The sequence below is a fragment of the Stegostoma tigrinum genome, chromosome 20 (assembly GCF_030684315.1).
Source record: "Stegostoma tigrinum isolate sSteTig4 chromosome 20, sSteTig4.hap1, whole genome shotgun sequence".
In the NCBI taxonomy this organism is placed as follows: domain Eukaryota; kingdom Metazoa; phylum Chordata; class Chondrichthyes; order Orectolobiformes; family Stegostomatidae; genus Stegostoma; species Stegostoma tigrinum.
Genome location: NC_081373.1, coordinates 37,248,607 through 37,272,806, shown reverse-complemented (window position 1 = coordinate 37,272,806; position 24,200 = coordinate 37,248,607). Strand labels below are relative to the sequence as shown.

General features: G+C 42.9%; 1 protein-coding gene across 11 annotated transcripts in view; it reads right to left on the bottom strand.

Annotated features, from left to right (window-relative positions):
- Positions 1-24,200, bottom strand: part of jakmip3 (Janus kinase and microtubule interacting protein 3) — a 351,944-nt gene that overhangs the window by 115,833 nt on the left and 211,911 nt on the right. For all 11 annotated transcript variants that reach the window (XM_048551237.2, XM_048551238.2, XM_048551240.2 and 8 more), the window contains 3 exons: positions 17,704-17,832; positions 4,180-4,308; positions 615-698 (listed from right to left, as the gene is read on the bottom strand). In XM_048551237.2, coding sequence (XP_048407194.1) covers positions 615-698; positions 4,180-4,308; positions 17,704-17,832 — 342 coding nt within the window. The remainder of the gene's footprint in view (positions 1-614; positions 699-4,179; positions 4,309-17,703; positions 17,833-24,200) is intronic.

Genomic DNA, 24,200 nt, shown 5'->3' with positions numbered 1-24,200 from the left:
CCTCAGGCCGGATCATGTTATGCATAAATGCAGATGACACCCAGTTCAACCATACACACCAATCTTAATACGTAAGTGCCTCAGGGCTGTGATATTGCTAATCCTCATTTAGCTGATTTCTTCAAATTTCATGAATCAGAATTTTACTTGGTGAATTGACAGGCAAGGAGTTATTTCAGCTAAACGTGATGAGTATGTAATACGGATATCTTTGAGGCTCTACATTTTAGTGTGATATCTTTTGAAAAGTCCAACATGATAGATACATCAGACAAGATTTTTGTCATATCAACAACCTAACCTTTGTCTGTCTTTTCTATAATGTTGCGATTAAAAATTGCATTTTAAATGCTTTTAGCTGGTGGAAGGTGATTGTTTGAAAATAGCATGCCCAAAAGATTTTAAGACAAACTAGTTCTAGAACTCTGAAGACTGACTCAGTCATTTCCTTGAAAGAGACAAGTGAATCTTAAAGATGTTAGCTATTGTTAAATAGAAATCCCTTGCATTGGACACATTCTTAACAGAGAGACCCATTATGCTCAGCGAAGATAGCTCATGATCATCCAACAGGACTTCAATAGCCTGTTTGATATCATGCAGTTAATTATTACCTGCCCCTGCTGTGCAAGAGCCTTCTCCAGATCTTCAATTTTAGTTTGATATCTGTGGTTTTCTGCCTGTAATTGTTCACGAGTCTAGAAGAAGAATATAAAGGGGAACAGTGAACAGATACTTTTCCTACCACCACCTTTCACAAAATATCAGTTTCAAATTTAATTTGCTCAGGTATTTGCTCATATGAACAGTGAAATATTCTAAACTGTTGCACTAAAATATCTCTGTATGAATTGTGTACTAAGGGGTCTTGTGGTTCAGTGATAGTATCCTACTTCTGATCTAGGGGGCCCACGTTCACCTGCTCCAGTGCAGTGCCATAACGCCTCTGAACAGGTTGGTTAGAAATATCTGCAATGTACATTATCTCTAAGTTCCTCCAATTCTCCTACTCACCATTCTTTAATTTATAACATCATGACAAAAAGTAAGATGTTTGTTTTGATTTTGAGGAGAAATGTGGATGAGATTCAATTTAGAAATCTCTGTTCTTGAAAAAAAAATCAACTAATTATTTGAAATAAATTTCTGTTTAATCATGTCTATAAATACTCAATAACTGAACAGGTACAGTATCCTCTTTAACTAGTACCTCAGGATTAAGGAGGACTTGCTTCCACTCCTCTTTGATAGGTTCTGAGATGGTTCATAATTCCAAAGCGTGATTTCCAGACTCTGCCAGATGTGGAGCAGCTGTTAGGCTTGGCAGACGATATTTTTAGTGGTTTGTGTGTGATCTTTAATGCTTTGATTTCAATCTGCATATTCCCAAAATCTCTTGATGCATCTGATCCCTTTGCCACTTTGGTCAATCACAAGTCAAGGACTCGTGAGAATCACAATGTGTTTTTAATCTCTCCAAAGATGTACTGAAGACATCCCTAAAGTATTTCAACTGCCTTTCTGGGAATCTTCTGCCATGACTGAATTGCAAATAGAACAACTGCTTTGGGAGTCTGGTATCAGCCTTGATCCAGTCAGCAGAGCTGGTTTTGAGTGATTATCGCTTTGATGCTGGAAAAGGATGCTGCTGTTTGACTACTTTTCTTAACCACCAAACTAGGAAGAACTTACAAAAACTCTGCAGTTGGTTCCTCACCAATGCTTTGCAGTCCCTGCCATAGGTTGTGTCTTTGAAGCATATCATTGCTGAGCTATCACCAAACTCCATTAGTCGGGACTAGTATCTCATATTCACTGCTTCACTTCACATTCATACACTTGGCACAGCTGGAAAATCTTCATACTAACTTCTCATAGCCTGCAAACACTGCCAGCTATACAATCAGAACAGCAACATCACTTGAACAGATTGCCCTGCGCTCACTGATGCACTTTCCTCTCTCATGCAGAAAGACAACCAGAGGCATCGGGGACAAGGAACATCAGAACACGGGCCATTCAGCCCCTTGAGCCTCTTCCACTATTAAATGAGATTATGGCTGATCTGTGGCCTCACTAATTGCAGAGGAATGGGCACAGTAACATGTCCTATTTTGATGGAGGAGACATTTAATCTTATCTTATTGGAACCACCTTCACTGAGCCTGAGACCATAGTCAGGCTGGAAGCTGTTAGTCAGGGTGATTTGCTCATATGTAACTAACTTCCTCACAACTCAATTTCTTCTTCATCTCACAATCTCCTTTGGTTTACAGATGGGGTATCCATGCACGTTTTGCTTCACATCCGATCCTCATTTCTTCACTGCATACAGGCCCTCTTGCCTTTTCCTTCTTTCAGATAACTATGAATTGCAACCTGGCAAAGGCAAGGTACAGGTTCCAATTCACACTAGAGAAAGGTTGTATGTAAGTTCTGCTACACAGGCTTCAGATGTGCACACTGGTGGGACAGCCTACAGAAGAAGGATGATGCATGCACTGTGAACCGATTGGTGCATTGGCTCACCTGCCAGAATGTCTGCAGTCAATGACAAGGAACATGTGAGGAGTTTGGCACCAACATGACAAAGAGTTTTGCACAGAGCCTGAAATGTAACCTTTATAGAATGAAAGCTCATTAGTTCACAGTGGAGCCACACGCAATTATTCATGAGCAGATTGGCTATAAAAGGGATGTTTAAGTGATCTTCTGACTTTTTCCACTCCTCTGCTGGTTGACCTAAAGCCAATGGTAAGGGCTGTGATTTATAAAGTTGCACAGCATGTAGCAAACATGACAGATCTCAGTCACCTCTTTGCTAAGTACTGCAGGGCTCCCTCAGAGCAAGACACGTGGAGCAAACATCCTTTTAGCAAACCAATGATATAATCCGTCACATTTGTCTTGCAGCAAGAGCATAATTGTTTCCATGCTGCCCATAAGCACATGGATTGCATACTCGAGCCAGGAACCACACCAACAAGGTGTAGCCAATAACACCAGTCTCCACCTCTGATTTATTGTAGTGGCTCAAAAATAGAAAGCACAGTGGATAATACTTCAAATGGAGTGATACCTGGCATTGAATGGTATGAAAGGTATGATCGCATACCAAAGGGATACTGAGGTAATGCAATCTTCCTGAGGTTGTGGTATGTGGTACAGTTAACACACAGTTCCAGGAAAGCAGCACGTGTGTGGTCAGTGATGCTCAGTACCAGGCAGATGTTTGCAAAACACAAAAGGCCATCTGCCCTTGCTATGCGCTTATCTCTGGCAAAACTGAGTGAAATGCATTCAGTTCTCAGGAACCAAGACTGTAAATGATTTCCTGTCTGTAATAGCTGATGGCAAACTGGGTGATATATGGCAAACTTCCAACTACTCCTGATAGATACCAGGCACACAAAATCTCACGGCCACAATTAGCTCCATGGCCACTAGCAATGTCACTGTCAACTTCCTCTGAGGTTTCATTTGTGGCTGCAGCAGGTAATTGATTTCACAAAGACATACTTCCCTCCCCCGTCCACCTCTCCCTGAAGTGCAGATATCACTCACACCATGTCTTGCTGATGTTCCCTGAACATCCTGGGTGATTTCAGCCATGGTGTAAACCCTTCTCTCTCTCCGTCACCTATCCCATCATGCTGTATTCCAAGGGGAATTAGAACTTCTGCACACATGCTAGCGAACAAATTGTTGACACATTGATTTTAAAATCAGGACAAAGTCCTAAAGCATATGCCTAGGTGAAGCCTTGAAATGAAAATCACAGTACTGGTGTCAAAATTGTGTTACACACTGGCGTTTTGATTTGTATACTTCTGGAAGACACACCATTCCTGCGCACAATAAAACTAATCTAAATCATGTCTGGTATAGTTCACAGCAGAGCTGTGTGCACATCACAGATATAATCTATTATCAAAAATTAAGGCACGAAGGAATTAGAATTCTGGTCTATATCTTCATAGAAGATACTTCTTTTACAGTCAGTAATTTATGTTGCCTTCATATCGTAATTAGCTCTACATGTTTAAAGGCTTGCTTGCCCACTTACACCTAGTTATTTTATTGTTAGAATTAACAAACAGGAAAATGTCCCTACCATAATGAAACAGCATTTTATCCTTCTCCAGGTTCAGTCTGAAGCCAGATTATTTTCATCAATACCTTTACTTCTCGTTCAGCATCTAAGGTTCCACCAACTTGCTCCTGTAACAACGCATATGCCCTTTGCAAAGCCTGATATTCCATGGTCAGCTGACGAAAGCGTAGTTCAGTCTCTTCTTTTGCCATTCCCTAAAAACAAAATAAAATGTTCCCGCAGGTTTCATTAGTCTGCTATCTCAATTATAGATTGGTGAAAATGTGTGCATAGCAGTGAATGTTATGTTACTATGTTTTAAGTAATAAGATTTAGGATGTTAAAGCAGCAGTGTCCTCTATTTCATTAATACTAATCATGACACTGCTTTCATGGGCAAATGGTAGACATACAGCTTTTGGAAAGGGTTAGCTATTCTGTCAGAGTCAGCAAGCAATGCTGATGAATTTCTGACATTACGTGAGGCATGAGATGATACTAAGCTGAGGTGAGGTATTTCTCATGGAAAGAGAATGAAAATTGAGAGATGTTGTATCTCACACTGTTGCCACATGATTCAAAGGCACCTGTTTGAGTACAACATGCAAAATGGCCTGGTAATGTGTTCATTGTACAATCTCTTCACTGTAAAATAACACTTGAAAAGGAACTAAGTGAATCATAACAACATTTTATACTTTAACGGTGCTTTTAATGTAATAAAACATTCCAAGGAACATCACAAACCTAATAATATAAACAACATTTAACGTACAAGCATATACTGCAATAACATGGGATAATGCTAAAAGCTTAGTTAAAGCGATACACTTTAAGGAGTGAGTTAAAGGAAAAAGGGGATTTTTTGGGCCTCGGCAGCTGAAAGTACAACAAACAAAGTTAATCTGTACAAAGTTAGAGCAATTAAAATCAGGGATCCTCAAGAGGCCCAAACGACAGGATTTCAGGTATCTCAGCGGGTTGCTGGTAGTACAGAACTTGAATATTGCCAAAAAGAGAGATACACTGTTCACCTTTTATCTTACCCTCATCAGGAGACTAAATGAAAATAAAACCATAAGATAAAGTGCATAATTAGGTTATTCGGCCGATTGATTCTATTGACAATTTGACCATGCATGATATGTTTCTCATCCCCATTCTCCTGCCTTCTCCCCATGGCACTTGATCCCCTATCTCTGTCTTAAACACACTCAATAGCGTGGCCTCCACAGTATTCTGCAGCAATGAGTTCCATGGATTCACCATCATCTGGCTGAAGAAAGTTCTCCTCTTTCCAGTTCTAAAGGGCTGTCTCTTCACTCTAAGGCTGTGCCCTTGGATCCTAATCTCTCTTATTAGTTGGAACATCTTCTCCATGTCTATTCTATTCAGGCCTCTCAATATTCTCTAAGTTTCAGTGACATACCCCTTTTCCTTCTAAACTTAATTGAGTACAGATCCAGAATCCTCATATGACAAGCCCTTCATCCCCAGAATCAAATGTTGTAAACTTCTTCTGGATGCCCTCCAATGCCAGCACATTCTTCCTTTGATTTGGGGCCCAAAACTGCTCACAGTATTCCAAATGCTGTGTGACCAGAGTTTTAATCATCTCAGGTTTTCTAGCCCACTTGAAATGAGTGTAAACATTGCATTTGTCTTCCCAACTGTAAACTGAACCAGCATATTAACCTTAACAGAATCCTGAATAAGGACTCCTAAGTCCCTTTGTGCTTCAGACTTCCAAAGCCTTTCCCCATGTAGAAAACAGTCTACACCTTTATTCTTCCTACCAAAGTGTATAACCTCACATTTTCCCACGTTGTATTTCATCTGCCACTTCTTTGCCCACTCTCCTAGCCTAAGTCCTACTGCAGCCTCCCTGCTTCCTCAACACTGCCTGTCCCTCCACATATCTTCATGTCATCTGCAAACATTGCAACAATGTCCACAGTGCCTTCATCCACATCTCTACTATATAACATGAAGAGTTGTGGCTCCGACACTGACCCACGCAGAATTCAGCAAGTCACCAGGTGCCATGCTAAAAAAGGCTCCTTTATACCTACTCACTGCCTTCTGCCTGTCAGCCAATTCTCACTCCATGCCAATGGCTTGCTCCTTATACGGACCCTTATCTTAGATAGCAGCCTCCTGTGCGGCATCTTCTCAATGTATGTCAAATTTCAAACCACAGCATCACTATATACCATTGGAGAAAAGATGTAATGGTTAGATGTGAACGTGTATTTGCTGAAGCTTCACCTCGAAGAAAACAATAGTAAACTCTAGTTTCCCTATGCTTCCAGGTAATTGATAACAGGCACAAAGCTTGAAACAAAAAAAAACGGAAATTGCTGGAGAAACCCAGAAGTTCTGGCAGCACCTCTGCAGAGAAAGTAGAGTTAAGTTTCAGATCCAGTGACCTTTCTTCTTTCACTAAGTTTGAATTTGCTGCTTTTATTTGCAGAGAACAAATTTCTGCATCTGAATATAAGTTGCTTCTCGCAAAAGTAAATGGGCCATGTTTTAAGCTTCGTTGTGAAGAACAGTCATACCAGATTTGAATTTTTTCTCTCTCCACAAATGCTGCCAAACCTATAAAGTTTCTCCTACATGATCTACTTTTATTTCAGATTTTCAGTTTCCATGGTATTTTGCTTTTATTTATAAATGACCTAGGGTAATTATCCTAAAATGGCTATTGCTGTAGCTAATTGTGCATGCAAACTTTTTCAGGAAGTCACAGTGAACAAAAGACAACTTGTTTTCGATTTTGTAAGCACTGACTGGATCTGAATTCTGTCTATCACAAACATCAAGATGGCAGCTAGATTCCAAACAGGCAACACATATCTTCAGCTGTTCATACTTTAATTTATGCAGCTGCAGCAGGTAAAGAAAGCATAAATTGTTGTGGGCAATTTGGTAAAAAGAAATTAGTTTGGAGCTGGATGATAAATGAGGTGTTGGAATAAAGAATGGGACAGTCAGTGACTGAATGAGAGAAGCTAAGCAGACATAGTGACTAACAACTGGAGTTGTCATTGAGCAAGTGCAGAGGAAGACAGCCACATTAACCATGACAATAGTGTAGCATATTACCGGTTCCTCTCTACTGTCCTCTCCATTTCTACCGGGGAGGTGTAATGAGAGACTATGCAATAATAGTTATCTACTGGGGAGGTGTAATGAGAGACTATGCAATAATAGTTATCTGCAGTTGAGCATACGCTCGTTCTTTCTCAGTGGAACCAGTACATGTGCAATATTTGGACTGCCAGGGGCATTCAACAAAGTACTTCACAGAAAGTTAAGTCTAAGAGCCCATGGTGTCAGAGTAATATATTGGCATGAGCAGAGAACTGGCTTATGGACAGGAAATAGTGAGTGGCAATAAGGAGTTCTTTTTCAGGTTGGTGACCTATGACCAGCGACATCCCGAAGGGTTCAGTTCAGGCACCCGCAACTATTTACAATATAGTAATGACTTGGGAGAAAGAAGTAAATGTACTGCAGCCAAATTTGCGGATGATAGAAAAATAGATGGAAAGGCAAGTTGCGAGGAGGGATAAAAACAGTTTACACAGATAAATTGATAGGTTAAGCAAGTGTGCAAAGGTTGGCAAATGGAATACAATGTGGGAAAATGAAAAATTGTTAACTTTGGAAGGGAGAACAATCGAGCAAAGTATCATTAAAATGAAAAAAAAACTGCAAAAAGCTGAAACACAAAGGGACTTGGGGATACCTGTGCACAAAACATCGAAAGCTAGCACACAGACATAGCAGGTAATCAGGAAGGTTAATGGAATGTTAGCGCTTAATTCAAGGGTTTGGGGTATAAGAGTGGGGATGTCTTGCTGCAATTGTACAATTTGCTGGTGGGACCACATCTGGAGTACTGTGAGCCAGTTTAGTCCCCTCATTTAAGGCAAGGTATCATTTCATTGGATCCAGTTTAGAGAAGGCTCACTTGGATGATCCCTGATATGGAAGGATTGTCTTTTGATAAAGGCTAAACAGGTTGGAACTCAACTCATTGAAGTTTCTAAGAATGAGTGGCAATTTCATTGAAGCATATAGGATTCTTAAGGGGCTTGACAGGAGTAAATGCTGACAGGATGTTTCCCCTTCTGGGAGAGTCTAGGACTAACGGGCATAATCTCAGAATAAAGGCGTGCCAATTTAGGACTGAAAGGAGGATGAATTTCTTCTTTCAGAGGGTTGTCAGTCTTTGGAACTCCTTGCCACAAAGATCTGTAGGAGCAGAGTCTTTGTGTATATTTAAGGCTGAGATACATACATTCTTGATCAGTTGGGGAATCAGGGTTTACATAGCAAAAGGGCAGGAAAGTTGACACGAGGAATGTTGTATCAGCCATGATCCTTTTGCTTGGCAGAATAGACTTGAGGGGCCAAACAGCCTACTCCTGTTCCAATTTCTTATAGCCTTAGGGTCTCTAACCCCAACAGCTACCAAGAGGTTGCCCACCTTCTGAGTTAGCATTTAAATTCACACCTAGGAAACGTTTTATTTTACTTATGGCTTATCTCAATAGTAAAGCAACAGACAAACAAAACAAAATGAAGCTGAGTTCTGAGAGAGATAGTAGGAACTGCCGATGCTGGAGAATCTGAGACAACAAGGTGTAGAGCTGGATGAACACAGCAGGCCAAGCAGGATCAGAGGAGCAGGAAAACTGGTGTTTTGGGTCTGGGGCCTTCTTTAGAAAGAAATTTTCATTTTTTTCTGAAGAAGCATCCAGACCCAAAACATCAGCTTTCCTGATCCTGTGATCCTGCTTGGCCTGCTGTGTTCATCCAGCTCTACACCTTGTTATCTCTGAAGCTGACTTATGTCACATAAGATCTGAAGCATAGAGCATTCAGTGCTGATTAGAGGTCCTGATAAAAACAACCAAGGTAATAAAGCCAAGTATTATAAGAGCAGTAAAGATATTAGGTGCATCCACAAGGAAGATTGTTGAGACTCTGTCACATAAATCATTGCTTGAAGGAGGAAACCTGATTATAGAGGATCTTAATTACCAACATTGAGTCCAGAATAACTCCACAGAGGTTGGTATCGTGTGATCCCATCATCTTTTATTTACAAGTGAAGAGACGTTGACACTGATCTAGCTTCCTCAGAGACACCTCTCACAGTGAGCTGGATGTCTGACACTCCTGTTTATATCTGTCAGCCAGGGCTCTCTGACTGGACCAGATTAACAGCCCCAACCAGGGAACTCATATTCTATGAGGTCCACCTGGCCTGCAGAGTGCAAGTTGCACTTAAAGTCGAAAGTGAAGGTCAGAAAGAAAGTGCGAGTCACAAAGAGACTGAAAGTTTGCCAGCACTACAGAATCCACTGGTAAACCAAAGTCCTTAAGTTTTGCAATAATGAAGACCTTCTCAGTTGGTGTGAAAATGACCAAGTCAGGAATTCTGGAAGTTTCACCCCAAAAAACAGCCCCTGCCATTTTACTTGGGGGAAAGAATGAGTTTACCACATGCGTATTCACCATCAGCAGCTATCTAGGATAACAAAGAGAGCAATAAGGAAGGGGAAGATCATATATGAAGGTAGGCTAGCTAGTAATATTAGAAATGATAGTAAAAGCTTCTTTCAATACATAAGAAGCAAACAAGAGGCAAAAGTAGATATTGGGCTGCTCCAAATTGATGCTGGAAGGCTAGTGATGGGAGATAAGGAAATAGCTGAAGAATTTAATAAGTACTTTGCGTCAGTCTTCACAGTGGAAGACATGAGTAGTATGCGAACAATTAGGGAGAACCAGGGGGCAGAGTTGAGTATGATAGGCATTACAAAAGAGAAAGTGCTAGAAAAGCTAAAGGGTCTAAAAATTGATAAATCTCCTGGCCCCGATGGGCTAAGTCCTAGAATTCTGAGGGAGGTGGCTGAGGAAATAGCAGAGGCTTTAGTCGTGATCTTTCAAAAGTCACTGGAGGCAAGGCAAGTCCCAGATGATTGGAAAATTGTTGTTGTAAATCCCTTGTTTAAGAAAGGCTGAAGGAAAAAGATGGAAAATTATAGGCCGATTTTATTAACCTCGGTAGTTGGTAAAATTCTAGAATCCATTGTCAAGAATGAAATTTCTAAATTCCTGGAAGTGGAGGGTCAGATTAAAACAAGTCAGCATGGTTTTAGGAAGGGGAGGTCATGCCTGACAAACCTGTTAGAATTCTTTGAAGAGGTAACAAGTATGTGAGACCAGGGAAACCTAATAGAGGTTATCTATCTAGACTTCCAAAAGGCCTTTGATACAGTGCCTCACAGGAGACTGCTGAGCAAGGTGAGGGCCCATGGTGTTCGAAGTGAGCTACTGGCTTGGATTAAGGATTGGCTGTCTGACAGAAGGCAGAGAGTTGGGATAAAAGGCTCTTTTTCGGAATGGCAACCAGTGATGAGTGGTGTCCCGCGGGGTTCAGTGTTGGGGCCACAGCTGTTCACCTTATACATTAATGATCTGGATGAAGGGACTGGGGGCATTCTGGTGAAGTTTGCTGATGATACGAAGATAGGTGGATAGGCAGGTAGTACTGAGGAGGTGGGGAAGCTGCAGAAAGATTTAGATAGTTTAGGAGAGTGGTCCAGGAAATGGCTGATGAAATTCAATGTGAGTAAATGTAAGGTTTTGCACTTTGGAAAAAAAAGAATACAGGCATGGACTATTTTCTAAATGGTGGGAAAATTCGCAAATCAGAAGTACAAAGGGATCTGGGAGTGTTGTTCCAGGATTCTCTAAAGGTTAACTTGCAGGTACAGTCCGTAATTAAGAAAGCAAATGTAATGTTGTCGTTTATCTCAAGAGGGTTGGAATATAAAAGCAGCGATGTGCTTCTGAGGCTTTATAAGGCTCTAGTTAGGCCCCATTTAGAATACTGTGTCCAATTTTGGGCCCCACACCTCAGGAAGGACATACTAGCCCTGGAGCGTGTCCAGCAGAGATTCACATGGATGATTCCTGGAATGGTAGGTTTAACGTATGATGAACGGCTAAGGGTCCTGGGATTATACTCATTAGAGTTTAGAAAGTGGAGGGGAGATCTAATAGAAACTTACAAGATAATGTATGGTTTAGAAGGGGTGGACGCTAGGAAGTTGTTTCCGTTAGGCGGGGAGACTGGGACCCGTGGGCACAGCCTTAAAATTAGAGGGGGTAAATTTAAAACTGAAATGAGACGACATTTCTTCAGCCAGAGAGTGGTGGGCTTGTGGAATTCATTGCCGCAGAGTGCAGTGGAGGCCAGGACATTGGATGCCTTCAAGGCAGAGATCGACAAATTCTTGATCTCAAAAGGAATCAAGGGCTACGGGGAGAGTGCAGGGAAGTGGTGTTGAAATGCCCATCAGCCATGATTTAAATAGCAGAGTGGACTTGATGGGCCGAATGACCTTACTTCCACTCCTATGTCTTATGGTCTTATGGTCTTATGATCTGCACTCATATCTGATTCTGGTAACATAGGTATGTGAAACAAGATGCATACAGCTTGGACCTGGTTTTGTGCAACTGCAGGCTATAAATTTGTACATTCATTTGGATAACTTGGGTATCCCTTCATAAATCATCCTGGGGTACCCTTTGAGCGAGGTTATGGTGCTGTTTAGCATTAATAAAAGTAGGTATGAATGTGCATAAAAACAGCATTAACTCATTGGAACTCTCTAAAACAATGGTCAAAAGTATTAAAAGGAACTGGCAAAAGTAACAAAGGGATTTATTTGACAGCTGCGGATTTGTCAGCAGAGAGTTTGGAAGGAATTGCCAAGTCTCTAAGTACCAAAAACCTTGCCCTTTAAATATCCGGAAGAAAAAAACATTGTCTAGAGTATTTAAAGAAAACACTAGTTTCTTGTTAGTATAAGTCTGTTGGTTATCATTACTGGATTAGTGTTGCACGAATGACATTTTTCTTCTCACATGAATGACTTAACAACCCTCCATTATCTGAATCAGCTGCCTGTCATTTCAGTTTGATTGATGGCTCCAGTTGTTTGTAGACTCTTTGAAGTGGGGCTATGGATTCCAGTGCTTGTTTTTAATAAGGTGTTAAAGCAAGTTAAATGAGCAATTTTACTTTTATCAATGAATATGCTTTTCTCTTCATAGTGAATGCTTTAGTCGACACTCAAGAACATGATTTTATGTCACCTCAAAATGGGTCTTGAGATCTACCTAATGTGGATACTGGATGTGTTGGCCCAGTAGGTAATAAGAGCAAATGCTAGCACGTGGGGGAGCAAGGGCTGGCATTAGTCGGCACTAAAACATAGAGATTATACAGGGTGGGTGAATGGGCGCAGGTTGGCATCGAGAACATGGGGGTCATGCGGTTGGGAGGCAGGAGATGGCATATGTTGGCATGGATGGAGCACGGGGTGAGTGGTGACAGGATGAGGACAGAAAGGCTATTTTATGATTTATGCCTTTTTAACGACTCCCATGCAGCGCCAAAGCATTAAGATTCACCTTATACCCGGCCTGCCTCTGCACCTATCAGCCTCCACATTTATTAAAACCAGCTCCCAGAGAACCTGACTACCCGAAAATTAAAATCCTATCTCCAGATTTGCAGTGCTGGGAAATATCTTGACTCTTTCCTGGCACAGAAATACCCCAAGCTAGGGTCTTTGGGAATGACTAAGCAATCGTGTCACTGTCCTAACCGTTAAATATAATTGATGATCAAAATCAAAGTTCAGGGTCCATACTCAAAGACGTTGATACAACAGAAATAAACTAATGGAAATGGAAGAAAATAGCCTGACAGACAGTAAAATAAACTAGGTCCATGTAAGTATGCAACAAAAAAGTAGAATTTTAAGAAATTATTTCTTGTCAAATGATATTCTTGTTTAACACATACTGTGAAGGAAAAACACTTTTTTAAACATGTTAATTACTCTGGTGATATCATCAATTACATATTCTTTGGTTGCAATTACTGTAAAGCAAGTTTTGCAGAATTTCACAGATTGTCAGGAATGATTTCGTGATATTATTCAGGCATATTATGTAAATATACAATTTCATGTTTTAATTTGTGTTAAACCTTTCAATAGGGGAAGAGAGTGTAGCTATTATCGCTACCTCTGCTGCCCACTGTTTCTGCTGGAGAAATGTAAATAAAGTTGTTCAACAATTGCTGACTACAGTTGAGCATTAAATAGTTCTTTCTCAGTGCAATACTCCCAACTAATGCAACCACCAAAAACAGGGGTCAGAAATTTGAAGAACCCAAACCATGAAACTTGGCAAAAAAAAGGGGCAAAGGTATGTTGACAAAAGTGGGTATGGATCACAAAAAAATGTTTGTTTTCGCGGTGTGCCCTTGGGGGAGTGCTATTTCCCTCCTCTAAAATAATTTGTGTTCTTTCCGGAATGCACTGCTACACTGCCATCCTGTGGCAAATTATGAATATGACAGCCAGGCTGGGTTTGGAAATCGATCTGCATCAGTTTACCAGCATGAAGGCTCTGCCAAAAGGAGGAGATCCAAGACATACCTACATATGCCCAACAGGGAGGGCTGTAGAGCTATCGATGGTGCAGCAGCATGCTGGTATGTCACTGCAAGGAGACGTGGAGGTGCCAGTGTTGACTGGGGTGGGCAAGGTCACAAGTCAGACCACACCAGGTTATAGTCCAACAGTTCTATTTGGAGTACTGCACCTTTGTTGGGTGAAGTGAGAGAGAAGTATACAGTTTTTGTGAAGATTTGTAGCTCGGGTTGTGAATGAGGTTGTACACATGCTCGCCGAGCCGGTGTGTTTAATTCCAGATGTTTTGTCATCCTGCTGGTTAACATTGTCAGTGAGACTCCGGTGTTCTGAAGGTACATTGACGATGTTACCTAGCAGGGCGATGAAACGTCTGGAATCAAACACACCAGCTCGGACAGAAAGTCTACAGCCTCAGAGAAGCACCCAGGCACAGAATTTATGGGCAGAGAGATTAAAAGATCATACAAGTAGCGTCAGTGGCGTATCGAGTGGCCAAGTTATAAGTCTCTGTAGGTGATCAGAAGTGTCAGATGGTGTGAGTAAGTGAGGCAGTGCAATAATGGCGAGGCAGGGATGTTCCGACCCAGTCAGGGAAAACTCCAGCGGTCAAGGACAGTCAGCCTCTGAGTTTTGGGTAAGCGTCCTCCAAGGCGGTCTTCGAGATACACAACAGAATCACTGAGCAGAGGCTGACAGCCAAATTCCATACCCATGAAGATTGTCTCGACCATGGTCTTGGGTTCATGTTGCGCTACATGTGGCCCCAACACACTGTTCTGCACCTGTAAAATCTTCCTTACTGTCCTGTTTTGACAGTGTCACCTTGATAAATTGTTACGATCTCTCTACCTTAATTAGTCTGTACAGTTTTGGATTACTTATTCGATTAGACCCTCAGCATGTGGCTCTCATGCCTATCATGTTATTCCAGGCATTTGATTTGTCTCCAGCACCACAGTATTTTTAACTTTTTTTAATTATCCCTCTTGCTCATTTAATCAGATTATAGGTCATCCCTTCACTGGTTATTCAGCTGTTAACACTTTACTCACACTGTCTGACACTCTTGGTCACATGCAGAGAACTATTACTCGATCTGTTGACACTCCACATACACTATTTGTATGATCTTTTGATTTCTCTGCCTGTTGATCTCTCTACCTGGAAAATCTGTGTCTGTGTGCTTCTCTCTCACGTCACTTGACGAAGGGGCAATGCTCCAAAAGCTTATGATTTCAAATAAACCTGTTGGGCTATAACCTGGTGTCGTGTGACATCTGACACTGCAAGGAGAGTGGGACATGCAGTTGGGAAACAGGGAGATAACCAGGACTGCTCAGAAATTGATTGGGAGGGATGGGGTGAATGATACAGTACAGGAATTCACAAACTGTCCCATACGAGAAGTCTTGACTGCTTTCCATGGCCTCTGGGTGTTGGAACTTGAGATGGTATTTGGGAGTTACTATGATGCATCTACCAGGGTGCGAATAGCATGAATGACATATTAATTGAAGTGGTCACACGATGGATTAAGAAAGTACAAGCAGAGAAGGAATGAGTAGACAGCAACTATACTCATTAGAATTTAGAAGAATGGGAGGGGGGATCTTATCGAAACATATAAAATTATGAAGGGAATAGATTAAATAGAAGCAAGCAGGTTGTTCTGAACTGGTGCATGAAACAAGAAGATAGCCTCAAAATAAGGGGGAGCGGATTTAGGACTGAGTTGGAGAGGAACGTCTTCACCCAAAAGGTTACGAATCTGTGGAATTCCCTGCCCAGAGATGCAGTTGAGGCTACCTCATTGAATGATTTTAAGGCAAAGATAGATTGATTTTTGAACAGTAAAGGACGTAAGGGTTATGGTGAGCATGTGGGTAAGTGGTGCTGAGTCCGTCAAAAGGTCAACCATGATTTCATTGAATGGCCAGAGGGCCTACTCCTGCTCCTATTTCTTACGTTCTCTATGAGCGACTGCAAGACAGCCTATGGGGTCTCCTGCACTGCTTGCCTGATCCTGAGTCCTTTTCACGCACAAAGGGAATTTCCATTTTGGATACTGGTTAGGCCAGTAGTTCCTTAGAGAACTGTAGCCACAGTCAAGTGTGTCCCACTACAAGTGGCTCAGCAGCACAGGAAGGGAGGAAGAGAAATGCAGAGATGGAATTCAATAGTTCAGGGAGCAGACAGGCAATTCTGCAGCCACAGATAGTATGTTGCCTCCCTGGTGCCAGCCTTGAGGATGTCACAGAGGACCTGCAGGATGTTCTTTTAAGGGAAGGAGTTAATAACCAGAGATCATGGTCCACATTGACACCAAAGACAAGGTAGAAAAAAAGATGAGGTCCTGAAAGCAGATGTTACAAAGCTGGGAAACAGCTTAAAAAGCAGTCATTCAAAGGCAGTATTACTCACTGTGCCACAGGATAGCGAGCATATAAATAGCATGATATAGTAAATTAATAGGTGGCTGAAGAGATGGTGGAGAGCTTTAGGCTTCTGATCAGTGGGCCCAGTTCTGGGACAGGAAGGGCACGTATAAGGACAACAGGTTACACTGTGACAAGAATGGGACCAATAACCTCACAGGCAAATTTGCTAGTGTTGGTGGAGTCGGGGGCAGATTTAGACAAGTTGACAGTAGCATAGAAGCTTGAGGGATAATTCAAAAAGGAGCAAATCAAAGCTTGTGATGATGGGAAGAAAAACAGTCAGCGCAATCGGAAGGCAGCAGAACCAAAACATCAAATTAGGTCAAAATCTCAAAAAAATATTAAAAAGCCATAACTGAAGGCACCATACATGAATGCATACAGCATTCAGAGCAATGATTTACAGTACAAATGTAAATGCAGATAATATAATGGCCATTAGAGAGATATGGCTGTCTGATGACCAAGGATGGGAACTAAGAATATTCAAAGACATTCAACAGTTAGGAATGACAGCAAGATGATAAACAGTAGCTGGGGTAGCACTGTTAATGAAGGACAATCAAAACATTAGCGGTATACAATTTCGGATTGAAGGATCAAGATCTAGAATCAGGGTTGGTGGTGCTAAGAAATAAAAACAAGCAGCAAATATTGTCAGGAGTCATTCACAGACTACAAAACTGTAATAGTCATGCCAGACATGGGTTAAATCAGGAAAGTAGATGTGCACATATTTTAACGATGGGGTGAACCTAATTACCACCAAGGCTGTGGAGGACAAATTCCTGGAAAGAATATGAGATAGTTTTTGATAACAGTATGTTCATCAACCAACAGGGTAATGAGCTAGTGGATTAACTGTGCATTGAGAAAGGAAAAACAAATAATTCTGTTGCAAAGATTTGTTTAGGGAAAACTAATTATGTGATCACAGAATTTAATGTTATGATTGAAAGTAATATAATTAAATCCAAAACTGGGTTCTTAAAACTAAACAAAGGAAACAGTGATAGTATGAGTGATAATAGTTAGCATTTTAAAATATTAACACGTTATTCAATAAATACCCATAAATCTGAAACACAAACTACTCAGAAGGCAAAGTGAGTCAACCATGGCTAACAAGAGCAGTAAATGTTTATCTTAAATCAAAGGAGGAGGCTTATGAGATTGATGTAAAATTAGTAAATTTGAGGATTGGGATCACTTTAGAATTCAACAAGGGGTAATCAAGAAACTGATAAAGAAAGACAAAAGAGAATATGAAAGTAAACTGCAAAAAACTCAAATACAGACTGTAAATGTTTCTATAGATACACAAAAATAGATCTATAATGTAAAAAGATTAGCAAAAGCAAACAATTCAGGCAAAGGCAGGAGAATCAGTTCTAAAAACACTCAGGAGCTTGATTAGCAACCATCCACCAACTTCGCCATTCATTCCCTTCACCACTAAAGCACGGTGGCAGCAGTGTGTACCATTTACAAGATGCACTGCATTAGCTTACTAAGCTTCTAACAACGGAGCCTTTTAAATGTGCAACCTCTAACAGCCCAATTTAATGGTGGTTGTAATCTCAGTAAAAGTTTGTTGTTATTTTGTAGAACGGATCAATCTGATTTCTATCACCTCATCCAGATCATCTTCAGGAGTACAAGGGGTTCGATCTGTCTTATCAGTTTGGTAGGAAACGGAGGAGCCATCAGAATCCAGTGAGGCTTCATCATCATATCCAAAAAACGTCTCCACAACTGGCTTCTGTAGATTACAATTTTAAGATTTATTAATGAGCAAACAAATGGCAAGAAAAGTGAATCAGACTTTAATTAGACTTTTCAACAAGTATCAAGAGCTAGAAATGATCTTCATTTCACAACCCTGAGATTTCTGTTGATTTCTACATAAAAGTATGTTATAGAGTCAAGGAGCTGTACAACATGGGAACAGATCTTTTGGTCTAACTCATCCAAGGCGACCAGATTTCCTAAATTAATCTAATCCCATTATTTCCTCTAAACCCTGCCTGTTCATATACCCAACCAGGTACCTTTTAAATGTTGTAATTGTACATACCTCCTCCACTTCCTCTGGCAGCTCTTCACATGCACACACCACCCTCTATGTATATGGAATGCACATAGGCCCCTTTTAAATCTTTCATGTCTCAGCTTAAACCTATGCTCCCTAGCTTTGGACTCGCCTACTCTGACGTAAAGACGTTGGCTATTCACCCTATCCATGCCCCTCATGATATTATAAACCTCTAAGGTCACCGCTCAGCCTTCAGCGCTCCAGGGAAAACAGCCCCAGCCTATTCAGCCTCGACATATCTCTGGGCTTTGGAGTGGGTGAGAGGGGTGGAGAGGTTGAGGCGGTTAATGTCTCGACGGCAGTTAGAGATGAAGAGGTCGAGGGAAGGTAGGAGGCCTGGGGGTGGTGTCCAGGAGGAGGACTTGTGTTGGAAGCAAAGTAAGAAACAAAAAATAGTAAGAACATTTGCCCTTTCTATTAGTTACCTAAGGGGCCTTGGAACAAGGATTTGATACCTATTGTTCTTGTGGTGCTGAATTGAAGTGGAATGATTTTAGGACTTGCTGCCACTGCATCACAAAACCAGCCCAGCTCGTCCCCGCCTCCCTAGCCTGTTCTTCCTCTCACCTATCCCCTCCTCCCACCTCAAGCCACACCTCCATTTCCCACCTACCAACCTCATCCCGCCTCCTTGACCTGTCTGTCCTCCCCCAGACTGACCTATCACCTCCCCTCCTATACTCTCCTCTCCACCTATCTTCTCCTTTATCCATCTTCGGTCCGCCTCCCCCTCTCTCCCTATTTATTTCAGAACCCTCTCCCCATCCTCCTCTCTAGGTTTAGGCCCGAAACGTCAGCTTTTGTGCTCCTGAGATGCTGCTTGGCCTGCTGTGTTCATCCAGCTTCACACTTTGTTATCTCGGATTCTCCAGCATCTGCAGTTCCCATTATCTCTGATCATGATTTTAGGACTTGCCATGTTTTGTACTTTTATGGTTTTCCACAGGGAGGCAGCACTGAGCAGTCTTGCCATTTCCTTCCTGGATGATAAAATCTGACAATCCACCAAATTCTTTTGGACATAGAACAGTTTTTCTGCCGCCTTTGCCTCCACGTCTACTTCTTCAAACGGGTGGACATAGAACAGTTTTTCCGCTGACTTCGCCTCCACGCCTACTTCTTCAACCGGGAACCTAACCCTCCCTCCACTGACCCCTTCACCCACTTCCAACACAAGTCCTCCTCCTGGACACCACCCCCAGGCCTCCTACCTTCCCTCGACCTCTTCATCTCTAACTGACGTCGAGACATTAACCGCCTCAACCTCTCCACCACTCTCACCCACTCCAACCTCTCCCCTGCAGAACGGGCAGCCCTTCGCTCCAACCCCAACCTCACCATCAAACCCGCAGACAAGGGTGGCGCAGTGGTAGTATGGCGCACTGACCTCTACATCGCCGAGGCCAAACGCCAACTCTCCGACACCACCTCCTACCACCCCCTCGATCATGACCCCACACCCGAGCACCAAACCATCATCTCCAACACCATTCATGACCTCATCACCTCAGGGGACCTCCCACCCACAGCCTCTAATCTCATTGTTCCCCAACCCCGCACGGCCCGTTTCTATCTCCTTCCCAAAATCCACAAACCTGCCTGCCCCGGTTGACCCATTGTCTCAGCCTGCTCCTGCCCCACCGAACTCATCTCCACCTATCTGGACTCCATTTTCTCCCCTTTAGTCCAGGAACTCCCTAACTACGTCCGTGACACCACCCACACCCTCTACCTCCTCCAGGACTTGGAATTCCCTGGCCCCCAACACCTCATTTTCACCATGGACATCCAGTCCCTATACACCTGTATTCCGCATGCAGATGGCCTCAAGGCCCTCCGCTTCTTCCTGTACCGCAGGCCCGACCAGTCCCCCTCCACCGACACCCTTATCCGGCTAGCCGAACTTGTCCTCACCCTCAACAACTTCTCTTTCGATTCCTCCCACTTCCTACAGACTAAGGGGGTGGCCATTGGCACCCACATGGGCCCCAGCTATGCCTGCCTCTTTATAGGTTATGTGGAACAGTCCCTCTTCCGCACCTACACAGGCCCCAAACCCCACCTCTTCCTCCGTTACATTGACGACTGTATCGGCGCTGCCTCTTGCTCCCCAGAGGAGCTCAAACAGTTCATCCACTTCACCAACACCTTCCACCCCAATCTTCAGTTCACCTGGGCCAACTCCAGCACATCCCTCACCTTCCTGGACCTCTCAGTCTCCATCTCAGGCAGCCAGCTTGTAAGTGATGTCCATTTCAAGCCCACCGACTCCCACAGCTACCGAGAATACACCTCCTCCCACCCACCCTCCTGCAAAAATTCCATCCCCTATTCCCAATTCCTCCGCCTCCGCCGCATCTGCTCCCACGATGAGGCATTCCACTCCCGCACATCCCAGATGTCCAAGTTCTTCAAGGACCGCAACTTTCCCCCCACAGTGGTCGAGAACGCCCTTGACCGCGTCTCCCGTATTTCCCGCAACACATCCCTCACACCCCGCCCCCGCCACAACCGCCCAAAGAGGATCCCCCTCATTCTCACACATCACCCCACCAACCTCCGGATACAACGCATCATCCTCCGACACTTCCGCCATCTACAATCCGACCCCACCACCCAAGACTTTTTTCCATCCCCACCCTTGTCTGCTTTCCGGAGAGACCACTCTCTCCGTGACTCCCTTGTTCGCTCCACACTGCCCTCCAACCCCACCACACCTGGCACCTTCCCCTGCAACCGCAGGAAATGCTACACTTGCCCCCACACCTCCTCCCTCACCCCTATCCCAGGCCCCAAGATGACTTTCCATATTAAGCAGAGGTTCACCTGCACATCTGCCAATGTGGTATACTGCATCCACTGTACCCGGTGTGGCTTCCGCTACATTGGGGAAACCAAGCGGAGCCTTGGGGACCGCTTTGCAGAACACCTCCGCTCGGTTCGCAATAAACAACTGCACCTCCCAGTCGCAAACCATTTCCACTCCCCCTCCCATTCTTTAGATGACATGTCCGTCATGGGCCTCCTGCAGTGCCACAATGATGCCACCCGAAGGTTGCAGGAACAGCAACTCATATTCCGCTTGGGAACCCTGCAGCCCAATGGTATCAATGTGGACTTCACCAGCTTCAAAATCTCCCCTTCCCCCACCGCATCCCAAAACCAGCCCAGTTCGTCCCCTCCCCCCACTGCACCACACAACCAGCCCAGCTCTTCCCCTCCACCCACTGCATCCCAAAACCAGTCCAACCTGTCTCTGCCCCCCTAACCTGTTCTTCCTCTCACCCATCCCTTCCTCCCACCCCAAGCCGCACCTCCATCCCCTACCTACTAACCTCATCCCACCTCCTTGACCTGTCCGTCTTCCTTGGACTGACCTATCCCCTCCCTACCTCCCCACCTATACTCTCCTCTCCACCTATCATCTTTTCTCTCCATCTTTGGTCCACCTCCCCCTCACTCCCTATTTATTCCAGAACCCTCACCCCATCCCCTCTCTGAAGAAGGGTCTAGGCCCGAAACGTCAGCTTTTGTGCTCCTGAGATGCTGCTGTGTTCATCCAGCCTCATATTTTATTATCTTGGATTCTGCAGCATCTGCAGTTCCCATTATCACTGAATCAAATTCTTTTGTTGGATTTATTGAAAATGCTAAAATATACTGCAGAAAATCTGAACATAATAGATTCTTGGTAATAGTGAAATAGTGTTTGAAGACCTCTGCTCAATATTTTCTTAATGGTAGCTCAGCAAAGTTTTTTTTTAAAAAAGCAAACTAAAACTGAAAAATTACTTTTCTTTCTTACACCTGCAAGTAAAAGTTTTAGTGATCTTTTTAAAAAAAATCACATATCTTTCATTCCAAACATAAATATTGCCAAATGCATTAAAAAATACACTGAATAGTATAAATATATTGGCTATTTTGGTTTATAATCCAGATATTAGAAATTACTGCATCAATTTCTGTAGGGGTATGTGCAGAAGGGGATGGCTGGTTGTAGTGCGTGTATGTGTGTGTGTCTGTCTGTGTCTGTGCCCTTTAGGGGTCATGTCCAGCAGTGGTAAAGTCAGTCCAAAGTGGGGTTGGGGGCTGGCTTAGAACCTCAGCTCTGGAGCTGGGGATTGGGCTTTCAGATCCAGAGTAGAGGGAAATGTCAGGTCCAGTGTGTCAGGATGTTATCAGATCCAGTGTGGGAGAGATGTCAGGTCCGGAGGCAGCCTCAATGTTGGATTAGGACCTGGATGTCTAAGGCGTCAAGGGAGAGGTGTAGCTGAGAGATGAATGCTAAGTCATGGGTCAATTGAATATAAGTCGGGCTAGTTATTTCAGCAATTGCTGACTAACTGTTTACTTAACTTAAGCAGAACCTTCCAAATGCTCCAATTTAATGGCGGCTTCCAGAGGGTTGAGGTTGGTGAATTACTCAGCAGAGACTTCAATTTTTCAGGCACTTCATTTGAAATCTACAACAGTGGGGATTCTATGGCGTCTTCATTTGGAACTCCCATTTACACTTCAAAAACAGTGATCTGACCATCATAAAATCAGTGAAAATATGCTATATTGAAAGCTTCTTTACAGCCCACATTTCCTTATGTTCCAAATGAATTAGCTTTAATTTGTATAAAATTACAGGGTACAGATTACATGAATCTCTTTCAGATCTTTTGTGGCAAGTTATCCAAATAAAATGGGCATTAGTGCAGTGGAACAAGGGGTTAAAGTATGTAAGCGCACTTAAGAGAATGTTTGTAGTCATTTTCAGGAACAAAAACAGAAGTTTCTGGAAAAGCTCAACAGGTCTGACAGCATCCGTGAAGTAATAAATCAGAGTTAATGTTTCAGGTCAGTTCTGAAGAAGGGTCACTGGACCCGAAATGGTAACTCTGGCTTTTTTCTTCACAGATGCTACCAGACCTGCTGAGTTTTTCTTGCAACTTCCATTTTTGTTCCTGATTTACAGCATCCGCAGATCTTTCCGTTTTTATTCTGCAGTCATTTTGTCTGTCAGGATTATACGCATGATATGATCAGATGAAAAGACTCCCATTAACTTTGTAAATGCTCAAGGAGCATTTTTAAAAAATGGTCAAGCTCAGCATTTCTTTTTTTCAATTGTGTTTATCAGTGAGTAATAGGGTTAAACACAAAGGTCAAATGCATCTGCTTGATAGACAAGATTCAAAATCCTAGGACCTTGGTCGAGATATTACATGTGGCCACCGTGTGTGCTTTTGACAGAAGGTCACATAATATATGTCAGTGATTATCCCTCAAGCTCACCCTCAGAAGAGAGAGGGTGGGCAGTGTTGAAATTGGCAGCCCTCCCAACAAACGTAAACTGATAATCAATCAAGAATAAACTTAGGTCCTCTAAAGCCCAGCTGAGCCTTGTATGATGACCACAGTAAGTGTGGGCAAATGGGCAGAAATGGATTTCCTTTCTGTTGTAAAGTGTTCAAAATCACAGGATGGAAGGGTGGACTATCTTTGCCAGGGTGACTTTCACCCATCACTGCTACCACCCACCTCAGGTGTTTAAGATCTCCCTGAACAAAGCATCCCGATTTAACCTTAATCTTGAAACGAGAGGCCTCCTGCCCAGGCCTTGCCCACTCTGGAGCTCACTATTCACTAACCTAGCCTAACCACAGTACTTTAAGGCTGCAGAGAAGTGTTATTATTGGCCCGTCAGCTTGGAGTTGAGTTTCCTTTCAGACTAGTGGAGGGGGCACCTGCACCCCTCATAATTCTTTCCTAATTTACAACAAGGACAAAAATGACATTTGATCGTTTTGTGAAAGAAAACTCAAAGTTTGGAGAGACTCAATGGTTTTTCATTCCTAACCAGTATTTTGCTCAAATCAGTATACTTGAGCACCATGAGACTGATTGATACTCTGTGTACATTAGTGTTTGGGGCATTAGGATGAGGGAGAAGAGTTGCAAGCTAGAAACATTCTTTCTCTATAATCTAATTTGTGATAAGGAATTCCCTGAGGCATACCTGGCATGGGCCAAAAGTTCCTCCT